General features: G+C 41.2%; 1 protein-coding gene across 1 annotated transcript; it reads left to right on the top strand.

Moving 5' to 3' along the window:
• Positions 1 to 3,378: 3,378 nt before the first annotated feature.
• Positions 3,379 to 9,918, top strand: LOC115152493 (tripartite motif-containing protein 16-like). Its single transcript, XM_029697359.1, has 6 exons — positions 3,379 to 4,508; positions 4,941 to 5,036; positions 7,804 to 8,037; positions 8,834 to 8,993; positions 9,119 to 9,178; positions 9,410 to 9,918. Exons 1-6 carry the CDS (start codon positions 3,921 to 3,923, stop codon positions 9,916 to 9,918), a joined length of 1,647 nt encoding a protein of 548 aa, XP_029553219.1. The 5' UTR covers positions 3,379 to 3,920.
• The last annotated feature ends 2,986 nt before the right edge of the window (positions 9,919 to 12,904 follow it).

Raw genomic sequence — 12,904 nt, 5'->3', positions numbered from 1 at the left:
GTGAAGCTGCTCTCTGCTGGACTGGGGAATCCCCACTGCAGACTGGAGACTCTGAGGTCAGTATTCCTGTAGTTGGTCAACAAGTGTTTTGTTGTAGCCTCTGTTATTGGTAATGGTGAGAGGTTAGCATGTTTTGTTGTAGCCTCTGTTATTGGTAATGGTGGGAGGTTAGCAAGTTTTGTTGTATCCTCTGTTATTGGTAATGGTGAGAGGTTAGCATGTTTTGTTGTAGTCTCTGTTATTGGTAATGGTGAGAGGTTAGCATGTTTTGTTGTAGTCTCTGTTATTGGTAATGGTGGGAGGTTAGCATGTTTTGTTGTAGTCTCTGTTATTGGTGATGGTGAGAGGTTAGCATGTTCTGTTGTAGCCTCTGTTATTGGTAATGGTGAGAGGTTAGCATGTTTTGTTGTAGTCTCTGTTATTGGTAATTGTGAGAGGTTAGCATGTTTTGTTGTAGTCTCTGTTATTGGTAATGATGAGAGGTTAGCATGTTTTGTTGTAGCCTCTGTTATTGGTAATGGTGAGAGGTTAGCATGTTTTGTTGTAGTCTCTGTTATTGGTAATGGTGAGAGGTTAGCATGTTTTGTTGTATCCTCTGTTATTGGTAATGGTGAGAGGTTAGCATGTTTTGTTGTAGCCTCTGTTATTGGTAATGGTGAGAGGTTAGCATGTTTTGTTGTAGCCTCTGTTATTGGTAATGGTGAGAGGTTAGCATCTATAATTTTGCCCAACTACTTCATCCCCTACTGTATTTATTTATTTTATTTATTTTGCTCCTTTGCACCCCATTATTTCTATTTCTACTTTGCACTTTCTTCCACTGCATATCTACCATTCCAGTGTTTTACTTGCTATATTGTATTTACTTTGCCACCATGGCCTTTTTGCCTTTACCTCCCTTATCTCATCTCATTTGCTCACATTGTATATAGACTTATTTTTCTACTGTATTATTGACTGTATGTTGTTTACTCCATGTGTAACTCTGTGTTGTTGTATGTTGTCGAACTGCTTTGCTTTATCTTGGCCAGGTCGCAATTGTAAATGAGAACTTGTTCTCAACTTGCCTACCTGGTTAAATAAAGGTGAAATAAATAAAAATGTATATACTGTATTCCAGTCATGGTTCATCCTATATAACTACTGCTGTCTACTTCATATGTATATACTGTATTCTAGTCCTGGTTCATCCTATATAACTACTGCTGTCCACTTCATATGTATATACTGTATTCTAGTCCTGGTTCATCCTATATAACTACTGCTGTCCACTTCATATGTATATACTGTATTCTAGTCCTGGTTCATCCTATATAACTACTGCTGTCCACTTCATATGTATATACTGTATTCTATATAACTACTGCTGTCCACTTCATATGTATATACTGTATTCTAGTCCTGGTTCATCCTATATAACTACTGCTGTCCACTTCATATGTATATACTGTATTCTAGTCCTGGTTCATCCTATATAACTACTGCTGTCCACTTCATATGTATATACTGTATTCTAGTCCTGGTTCATCCTATATAACTACTGCTGTCCACTTCATATGTATATACTGTATTCTATATAACTACTGCTGTCCACTTCATATGTATATACTGTATTCTAGTCCTGGTTCATCCTATATAACTACTGCTGTCCACTTCATATGTATATACTGTATTCTAGTCCTGGTTCATCCTATATAACTACTGCTGTCCACTTCATATGTATATACTGTATTCTATATAACTACTGCTGTCCACTTCATATGTATATACTGTATTCTAGTCCTGGTTCATCCTATATAACTACTGCTGTCCACTTCATATGTATATACTGTATTCTATATAACTACTGCTGTCTACTTCATATGTATATACTGTATTCTATATAACTACTGCTGTCTACTTCATATGTATATACTGTATTCTAGTCATGGTTCATCCTATATAACTACTGCTGTCCACTTCATATGTATATACTGTATTCTATATAACTACTGCTGTCCACTTCATATGTATATACTGTATTCTATATAACTACTGCTGTCCACTTCATATGTATATACTGTATTCTAGTCCTGGTTCATCCTATATAACTACTACTGTCCACTTCATATGTATATACTGTATTCTAGTCATGGTTCATCCTATATAACTACTGCTGTCCACTTCATATGTATATACTGTATTCTAGTCCTGGTTCATCCTATATAACTACTGCTGTCCACTTCATATGTATATACTGTATTCTATATAACTACTGCTGTCCACTTCATATGTATATACTGTATTCTATATAACTACTGCTGTCTACTTCATATGTATATACTGTATTCTATATAACTACTGCTGTCCACTTCATATGTATATACTGTATTCTATATAACTACTGCTGTCTACTTCATATGTATATACTGTATTCTATATAACTACTGCTGTCCACTTCATATGTATATACTGTATTCTATATAACTACTGCTGTCCACTTCATATGTATATACTGTATTCTATATAACTACTACTGTCCACTTCATATGTATATACTGTATTCTATATAACTACTGCTGTCCACTTCATATGTGTATATACTGTATTCTACATAACTACTGCTGTCCACTTCATATGTATATACTGTATTCTATATAACTACTGCTGTCTACTTCATATGTATATACTGTATTCTATATAACTACTGCTGTCCACTTCATATGTATATACTGTATTCTAGTCATGGTTCATCCTATATAACTACTGCTGTCCACTTCATATGTATATACTGTATTCTATATAACTACTGCTGTCTACTTCATATGTATATACTGTATTCTAGTCCTGGTTCATCCTGTATAACTACTGCTGTCCACTTCATATGTATATACTGTATTCTATATAACTACTGCTGTCCACTTCATATGTATATACTGTATTCTAGTCATGGTTCATCCTATATAACTACTGCTGTCCACTTCATATGTATATACTGTATTCTAGTCCTGGTTCATCCTATATAACTACTGCTGTCCACTTCATATGTATATACTGTATTCTATATAACTACTGCTGTCCACTTCATATGTATATACTGTATTCTAGTCATGGTTCATCCTATATAACTACTACTGTACATCTACTATTCTTCAGATATACTACAGATGTACTCCAAATTGTCTATGCATCACATCACAGTACACAGTGTATATAAATATATACACATTGCTTGTCCTAATATTTTCATTGACTTTTTAGATTTGCCCTCTGTGAGCTGGGAACACAAGCATTGTTAGATATTACTGCACTGTTGGAGCCAGGAACACAAGCATTGTTAGATATTACTGCACTGTTGGAGCCAGGAACACAAGCATTGTTAGATATTACTGCACTGTTGGAGCTAGGAACACAAGCATTTCACTTCACCCACAATAACATCTGATAAATATGTGTATGAAACCAATAAAATAAAATGTGATTGTATTGTTGAAAGTGTTAGATCATTCTCAATCCGTGTTGTGTCTTGTCTAAGAACAGCCCTTAGCCGTGGTACTGTATAATAGCCATATATCACACCTCCTCAGGACTTATTGATTTATAAGGCATTATAAAGGTGATTAAAATAATGATACATACGTACTTCATAGAAACTGTTAACCTTCATATATTCTAACAACTCACATTTTAAGATTCATTATGTCATTTGTTCCATGTTAAGGGCTCTAACATTGGAACAAAACTATTTGTCTCCCTCTTGATGTTGCATGCAGTTCCTCTCTCTCTTCCTCCCTCCCTCTAACCCCTCCCTCCCTCCCTCTAACCCCACCCCTCTGGCAGAACCAGGAAGTCCATCCCCCTTCACAAACTCTCTTCTGAGGAAACGAAACTGATCTGAGTCTTTGTGTCGTCTGTCTGTGTGAGAGTGAACAACCGTCCAAATGGCTCAACAGGGAGTTCTGCTGGACCAGGACCAGTTCTGTTGTTCTGTCTGTCTGGATCTACTGAAGGAACCAGTCGCCATCCCCTGTGGACACAGTTACTGTAGGAGCTGTATTGAGGGCTGCTGGGATCAGGATGTTCTGAAAGGGGTCTATAGCTGTCCTCAGTGCAGACAGACCTTCAGTCCGAGGCTTACGCTGAGTAAAAATAACATGTTGGCTGAGCTGGTGGAGAAACTGAGGAAGACAGGACTCCAGGCTGCTCCCCCTCCTGCTCTGTGCTATGCTGGACCTAGAGATGTGGCGTGTGATGTCTGCACTGGGACCAGAGAGCAGAAAGCCCTCATGTCCTGTCTGGCCTCTTACTGTGAGACTCACCTCCAATCTCACTACGAATCTCCTGCTTTGAAGAAGCACAAGCTGGTCAAAGCCACCGCACAACTACAGGAGAAGATCTGCTCTCATCATGACAAACTGCTGGAGGTTTACTGTCGTACCGATCAGCAGTGTATCTGTTATCTGTGTACAATGGATGAACATAAAGGCCATGATACAGTGTCAGCTGCAGCAGAGAGGACTGAGAAACAGGTAAGACCAGAACAACTTGTTGGTGACTGTCTGATAAACAAAGAATTAAAGATACAGTAGGAACTAAGGCTGTTTGAATATGAGATCATTGACATTAAATTGATCCTCAGCAGAACAAATATGAACACAAACCTTGAGTATATTGATATGTCAACCCAGATTCTCCAGATGTATCACCATTTTATAATGTCAAACACTATTATCATTCTGAATGGCCTTTTATGAGTCCAAAGTTCAGTCTCAACCTGTTGATACATGTAGTCCTACCATAAAAACTATAATCATTCACATAGCAACAAATAAATATCATTTAGTAAATGGACCATCCATTTTTTAGACCTTCCTCTCTATGGGCCCTATGTCACATTACTATACTATTGATCTACTGGACTAATAAAGCTTGATAGCTCATTGAAGAGTGATTCTCCACAGAGGCAGCTGGGGATGAGTCAGCAGAAGGTCCAGCAGAGATTCCAGGACAGAGAGAAGAAGCTGAAGGAGCTCCAACAGGCTGTGGAGTCTCTCAAGGTGAGTATTGTTGACCAGAGGAGACACACCATTTCACCTGTCTCCTCCAGTCAGAGAGAGAGAGAGAGAGAGAGAGGTAGAGGGGCCCCTATCCAATCCCACTGACCCCACTGTTGGGAACAGGTTGTCACTGCTGAGGCAGTGAAGAAAGTAGAGGAGGATGGGTCAAGGCTGAGGGATCCTGAGAGGATCCCTGTGAGTAGTAGATCTGTGACAGCACAGAGGGATGGGCCAACCAGTGATATATGCTTCAGTAAGGTTGGCTTCTTAGTGTTCATAGCAAATGATTATCAACTGTACCGCAGAAATGGAATGGAAATCACAGAAAAAAATATGTTTTGGTGGCAGCTGCAGAGAAGTATTTGGTCATACTAGATTTGACTTCAGAAGAGTTCCAGGGTGTGTTGAGTGGTGGTGTCCTGTCCTCCCAGGTCGTTGGCCTGGTGCAGGAGCAGATAGGGTCAAAGTAGTGGAATGGGGGTAGTGGGTTTTAATGAGTGTAGGGTTAGTTGGCCTGGTGCAGGAGCAGATAGGGTCAAAGTAGTGGAATGGGGGTAGTGGGTTTTAATGAGTGTAGGGTTAGTTGGCCTGGTGCAGGAGCAGATAGGGTCAAAGTAGTGGAATGGGGTAGTGGGTTTTAATGAGTGTAGGGTTAGTTGGCCTGGTGCAGGAGCAGATAGGGTCAAAGTAGTGGAATGGGGGTAGTGGGTTTTAATGAGTGTAGGGTTAGTTGGCCTGGTGCAGGAGCAGATAGGGTCAAAGTAGTGGAATGGGGGTAGTGGGTTTTAATGAGTGTAGGGTTAGTTGGCCTGGTGCAGGAGCAGATAGGGTCAAAGTAGTGGAATGGGGGTAGTGGGTTTTAATGAGTGTAGGGTTAGTTAGAAGGGTGTTTTTTAGTATTATTATAATTTCCCCTTTTCCCATTTTGTAATAGTTGAGAACAAGTCCTTATTTAACCAGGTAGGCCAGTTGAGAACAAGTTCTCATTTACAACTGCGACCTGGCCAAGATAAAGCAAAGCAGTGTGACACAAACAACAACACAGAGTTACACATGGAATAAACAAACGTACAGTCAATAACACAATAGAAAAGTCTATATACAGTTGTGCAAATGAGGTAAGATAAAGGAGGTAAATTAATAAATAGGCCGTGGTGGCGAAATAATTACAATTTAGCAATTAAACACTGGAGTGATAGATGTGCAGAAGATGAATTTGCAAGTAGAGATACTATTAACTGCTCTCTCTCTCTCTCTCTCTCTCTCTCTCTCTCTCTCTCTCTCCTCTCTCTCTCTCTCTCTCTCTCTCTCTCTCTCTCTCTCTCTCTCTCTCTCTCTCTCTCTCTCTCTCTCTCTCTCTCTCTCTCTCTCTCTCTCTCTTCTCTCCTCTCTCTCTCTCTCTCTCTCTCTCTCCTCTCTCTCTCTCTCTCTCTCTCTCTCTCTCTCTCTCTCTCTCTCTCTCTCTCTCTCTCTCTCTCTCTCTCTCTCTCTCTCTCTCTCTCTCTCTCTCTCTCTCTCTCTCTCTCTCTCTCTCTCTCTCTCTCTCCTCTCTCTCTCTCTCTCTCTCTCTCTCTCTCTCTCTCTCTCTATTCAATCAATTCAATTCGCTTTATTGGCATGACGTAACAATGTACATATTGCCAAAGCTTACTTTGGATATTTACAATATAAAAATAAATAAAAATGAGAATCAAAAATTGTCAACGGGACAACAGTAACAACAATAACCAACGGTCAATATAACCATACATTCAACAATAACAATAATCATACAGTTGAGGACATGTGCAGGTTTATTGGTCTGTCAGACACTGTCCCTCAACTTATGGCAGGCAGCAATGTAGTGCGCTGCCAACCCACAGCTCTCTGCGTCCTCCCCGAACAGGATGGGTAGCCTATCCTCATCAGAGAGGTCTTTAAAACCTTGAATAAGGATTTCAAATTTGGGGAAATGACACTCTCTAATTGTTTTATATTTTTGACATTTTGTCAGGAAATGCAGCTCCGTCTCAGGTTCTGCTGTTGTGCAGTGGTTGCACAGCCTTTCCTCTACAGGGAGCCAGGTTTTCCTGTGTCTACCCTTCTCAATGGCAAGGCTGTGCTCACTGAGCCTGTACTTTGTCAAGGTTTTTCTAAGGTTTTGATCAGTAACCATGGTCAAATATTTAGCCATAGTGTACTGTCGATTTAGGGCCAGATAGCACTGCATTTTGCTTTGTGTTTGTGCTTGTGTTTCCCAATAAGCAATGTAGTTTTGTTTTGACTGTGTTGTAATTTGGTTTATTCTGATTGATTGGATGTTCTGGTCCTGAGGCTTCAGTGTGTTAGTAGAACAGGTTTTGTGAACTCAGCCCCAGGACCAGCTGGATGAGGGGACTCTTTTCTTTGCTTTTCTCTCTCTCTCTCTCTCTCTCTCTCTCTCTCTCTCTCTCTGTCTCTCTGTCTCTCTGTCTCTCTGTCTCTCTGTCTCTCTGTCTCTCTGTCTCTCTGTCTCTCTGTCTCTCTGTCTCTCTCTCTCTCTGTCTCTCTCTCTCTCTCTCTCTCTCTGTCCCTCTCTCTCTCTCTCTGTCCCTCTCTCTCTCTCTGTCCCTCTCTCTCTCTCTGTCTCTCTCTCTCTCTGTCCCTCTCTCTCTCTCTCTCTCTGTCCCTCTCTCTCTCTCTCTGTCCCTCTCTCTCTCTCCCTGTCTCTCTCTCTCTCTCTGTGTGTCCCTCTCTGTCCCTCTCTCTCTCTGTGTGTCTCTCTCTCTCTCTCTCTCTCTCTCAACAGCACTCTGCACAGGCAGCAGTGGAGGACAGTGATCAGATCTTTACTGAGCTGATCCGCTCCATTGAGAGAAGGAGCTCTGAGGTGAAGGAGCTGATCAGAGCCCAAGAGAAGGCTCAAGTGAGTGAAGCTGAAGGAGTCCTGGAGCAACTGAAGCAGGAGATAGCTGAGCTGAGGAAGAGAAGCACTGAGCTGGAGCAGCTCTCACACACAGAGGATCACATCCATTTCCTCCAGGTAACTAAACTGTCTTGTTACATGTGATATCAAATTAACTTCATGTGAAACTATTCATCTCAATCATTATGTTGTCCTCTCTGTCCCTCTCTCTCTCCCTGTGTGTGTGTGTGTGTGTGTGTGTCTCTCTCTCTCTCTCTCTCTCTCTCTCTCTCTCTCTCTCTCTCTCTCTCTCTCTCTCTCTCTCTCTCTCTCTCTCTCTCTCTCTCTCTCTCTCTCTCTCTCTCTCTCTCTCTCTCTCTCTCTCTCTCTCTCTCTCTCTCTCTCTCTCTCTCTCTCTGTCTCTGTCTCTGTCTCTGTCTCTGTCTCTCTGTCTTTCCCTCTCTCTCTCTGTCTCTCTGTGTCCCTCTCTCTGTGTCCCTCTCTCTGTGTCCCACTCTCTCTGTGTCTCTCTGTCCCTCTCTCTCTGGCCCTCTGTGTCTCTCTGTCCCTCTGTGTCCCTCTCTCTGTCTCTCTCGGTGTCCCTCCTTCTGGGTCCCTCTCTCTGTGTCCCCCTTTCTCTGGGTCTCTGTGTCCCCCTCTCTCTGGGTCTCTGTGTCCCCCTCTCTCGGTGTCTCTCTCTCTGTCTCTCTCTCTCTGTCTCTCTCTCTCTGTCTCTCTCTCTGTCTCTCTCTCTCTGTCTCTGTCTCTCTCTCTCTGTCTCTCTCTCTGTCTCTGTCTCTCTGTCTCTCTCTCTCTCTCTGTCTCTCTCTCTCTCTCTCTCTGTCTCTCTCTGTCTCTCTCTGTCTCTCTCTGTCTGTCTCTCTCTCAGTCTCTCTCTCTCTCTGTCTCTCTCTCTCTCTGTCTCTCTCTCCAGAGTTATCAGTCTCTCTCCAGTATCAGTGTATCTTCAGACTTACCCAGCACCGTTGTCCGTCCTCTTCAGTACTTTGGAGATGTGACTAAGACTGTGTCTGAACTGAGAGAGAAACTAGAAGACTTCCTTAAAGGAGAATGGACCAAGATCTCCACTACAGGTGTGTTGAAAACAATCAGAACATCAACTTTAGACCATTGAAAGTTCCCTACTAGTCATATACATGTGGAATATGGTATGATGATAACATTCCCTTTCTCTGTCAATGTGTTTGTGTGTCTGTAGTGAATATAGTGGATGTTGTACTGCCTCCAGAGCCCAAGACCAGAGAACAGTTGTTACAATGTGAGTCTCTTTATTGTGAAGTAACTAACAGTCTCTTTTTACTGACACTCCTAACAATCCCTCTAGAAATATATAGCAATAGTAGATCTAATCAAAGACTGGGTATCTATCTGACTCCTCATATTTCTCTGATTTGATCTCTGCTGTGCTCTAATCAAAGACAGGGTAGATACAGTATCTGACTTAACTTATTGTTCTGACTCCCGTCATTGGTCTCTGCTCTTCTCCCAGATTCCTGTCAGCTCACACTGGACCCAAACACAGCAGGCACACGCCTCTCTCTGTCTGAAGGGAACAGAAAGGTGACCTGTACAGACCAAGTTCAACCATATCCTGACCATCCAGACAGATTCACCAACACGTGGCAGGTTCAGTGTAGAGAGGGTCTGTCTGGACGCTGTTACTGGGAGGTGGAGTGGACTGGTTATGTTGTTACAGCAGTCTCATATAAAGACATCAGCAGAACAGAGACAGATAATAGATTTGGATTCAATAACAAGTCCTGGAGTTTACAGTGCTATAGAGGTGGTTATTATTTCAGACACAATAATGTTGAGACTAAAGTACCAGGCCCTCAGTCCTCCAGAGTAGGAGTGTACCTGGATCACAAGGCAGGTACTCTGTCCTTCTACAGGGTCTCTGACACAATGACCCTCCTCCACAGAGTCCAGACCACATTCACTCAGCCCCTCTATCCTGGGTTTAATCTCTATGGTACTGCTGAGCTGGTTAAACTGTAGTAGGGTCCACATAGATACTAGTCATGCTGGTGTAGTCTATAGCTGAGCTGGTTAAACTGTAGTAGGGTCCACATAGATACTAGTCATGCTGGTGTAGTCTATAGCTGAGCTGGTTAAACTGTAGTAGGGTCCACATAGATACTAGTCATGCTGGTGTAGTCTATAGCTGAGCTGGTTAAATTGTAGCAGGGTCCACATAGATACTAGTCATGCTGGTGTAGTCTATAGCTGAGCTGGTTAAACTGTAGTAGGGTCCACATAGATACTAGTCATGCTGGTGTAGTCTATAGCTGAGCTGGTTAAACTGTAGTAGGGTCCACATAGATACTAGTCATGCTGGTGTAGTCTATAGCTGAGCTGGTTAAACTGTAGTAGGGTCCACATAGATACTAGTCATGCTGGTGTAGTCTATAGCTGAGCTGGTTAGACTGTAGTAGGGTCCACATAGATACTAGTCATGCTGGTGTAGTCTATAGCTGAGCTGGTTAAACTGTAGTAGGGTCCACATAGATACTAGTCATGCTGGTGTAGTCTATAGCTGAGCTGGTTAAAACCTGTTGAGGCCAGGGGGCAGTATTGAGAATTTTGGAAAAAAATATGTGCGCATTTTTAACTGCCTCCTACACCAACTCAGAAGCTAGAATATGCATATTATTGTTTAGGTTTGGATAGAAAACACTCTGAATTTTCTAAAACAGTTTGAATGGTGTCTGTAAGTATAACAAAACTCATATTGCAGGCAAAAACCTGTGAAAAATAGATTAAAAAAAAAGAGAATTTTGTGACTGTACTATTTAGTGTCATTGTTTTAAAGATACCACAGTGAGAAAGGATTCAGTTCGCAACTCCTACTGCTTCCACTAGATGTCAACGATCTTTAGAAAGTTGTTTGAAGCATCTGTGATAAATACACACCGAATTAGAAAGCTTACAAGTTGACACGTCATCACTTCATTTTTTGCGCCTGCGCATGAATCTGAGAAGAGTGCCTTTGTCATTATCGTTTATTCTAGACACTTGATAGGTTGTGTGAAAATATTACTGATGTTTACTGATGTTTCACGTTAAAAATGGAACAAAAGATTAGTGCTAAACAACGTTTGACATGTTTAAACAAACGTAAATAGATTATTTACTAGGTTTTCTTTAGTTTTTCGACGTGACTTTACACTGCCCACCTCATTTTGTGGGAGCCTACTGAACGCTAACTATTTGGACATAAATTATGAACTTTGTCAAAAGAAACCACATTTGTTCTGGACCTGGGATCTCTGGCAGCGCCTTCTGATGGAGATAATCAAAGGTAAGGGGATATTTAGAATGTTATTATCGATATTAGATGATGCTAATGCTAACGGTATAGCTTAGCTTAGCTTAGCATATAGCTTATTGTTGTTAGCATAGTACCCAGTTTATACAAAATGTGATTTCCCAGTAAAGTTATTTTGAGATCTGGCCCTTCGGTAGCAATTACGAGATGATAATATATTATTCTTTGAATGACAATATTATAATTTACCAATGTTTTCGAATAGTAATTCCGTGATTTGTAATGCTGGATTCACTGGGTGCATTCGAGCCGAAAAAATTCTGAATTTCACCGCGACTGTAAATGCTGTTTTTGGATATAAATATGAACTTGATGGAACTAAAAATGCATGTATTGTATAACATAATGTCCTATGAGTGTCATCTGATGCAGATTGTCAAAGGTAAGTGCATAATTCTAGCTAGTTTTCTGTCTGTTGATGCCCTTCTTTGAATTGGCTAAACATTACACGCAGCTATTGTCAATGTACTCTCCTCACATAACCTAACTTTATGCATTCTCCGTAATGCCTCTGAAAATCGGACAGCGTGGTTAGATTTAGGAGATATATCTTTCAAATGGAGGAAAATAGTTGATTATTTGATTTTTTGAAATGATTACTCTTGCAGTTTTGAATTCCCCGCCATGGTCACATGACAATGAATCCCAATACCGGGATAAGATCGGGATAAGATCCTCAACAGGTTTTAAACTGTAGTAGGGTCCACATAGTTACTAGTCATGCTGGTGTAGTCTATAGCTGAGCTGGTTAAACTGTAGTAGGGTCCACATAGATACTAGTCATGCTGGTGTAGTCTATAGCTGAGCTGGTTAAACTGTAGTAGGGTCCACATAGATACTAGTCATGCTGGTGTAGTCTATAGCTGAGCTGGTTAAACTGTAGTAGGGTCCACATAGATACTAGTCACGCTGGTGTAGTCTATAGCTGAGCTGGTTAAACTGTAGTAGGGTCCACATAGATACTAGTCACGCTGGTGTAGTCTATAGCTGAGCTGGTTAAACTGTAGTAGGGTCCACATAGATACTAGTCACGCTGGTGTAGTCTATAGCTGAGCTGGTTAAACTGTAGTAGGGTCCACATAGATACTAGTCATGCTGGTGTAGTCTATAGCTGAGCTGGTTAAACTGTAGTAGGGTCCACATAGATACTAGTCATGCTGGTGGTGATGGTCCCCAGATGTGATGATTTATTCTGCTCTGTTTTATGTACAATCCTTATTTTCTGACTGATTTGAATTTGAAGAGATTTAAGGTTTTCATATTTGATAAAATACAATGTACATTTCCATGAATCCTGATGTCTGGTGTTGATGTATATTGGTTGTCATTCAGAACCATTGATATGTTTTCTCAGTTGGTTCTCTGTCTCTATGTAATTCTCCTCAGTATCATTGATCAGCTCGGCCCTAATTGATGTGTTCTCTGTCACTTGGAGCTGCATGGAAAATGGTCCAGGAACAAAAGGACAATTCAGGACTAGTCAGCCCACTACAAGCTGGAATCACTTACTTTCTACTAAACTATATGGTCTGGTTTCCCAGACACAGATTAATCCTAGTCCTGGACTAAAAAGCGTGTTCAATGTAGATGTCCAGGAAACCGTCCCTAAATGTGTCATCTTTCATCCTCCCATACTGCTCAGTCCAGCAACATTAA

This window comes from Salmo trutta, chromosome 17 (assembly GCF_901001165.1).
Source record: "Salmo trutta chromosome 17, fSalTru1.1, whole genome shotgun sequence".
In the NCBI taxonomy this organism is placed as follows: Eukaryota; Metazoa; Chordata; class Actinopteri; order Salmoniformes; family Salmonidae; genus Salmo; species Salmo trutta.
This window is presented reverse-complemented; position numbering and strand designations above follow the sequence as displayed.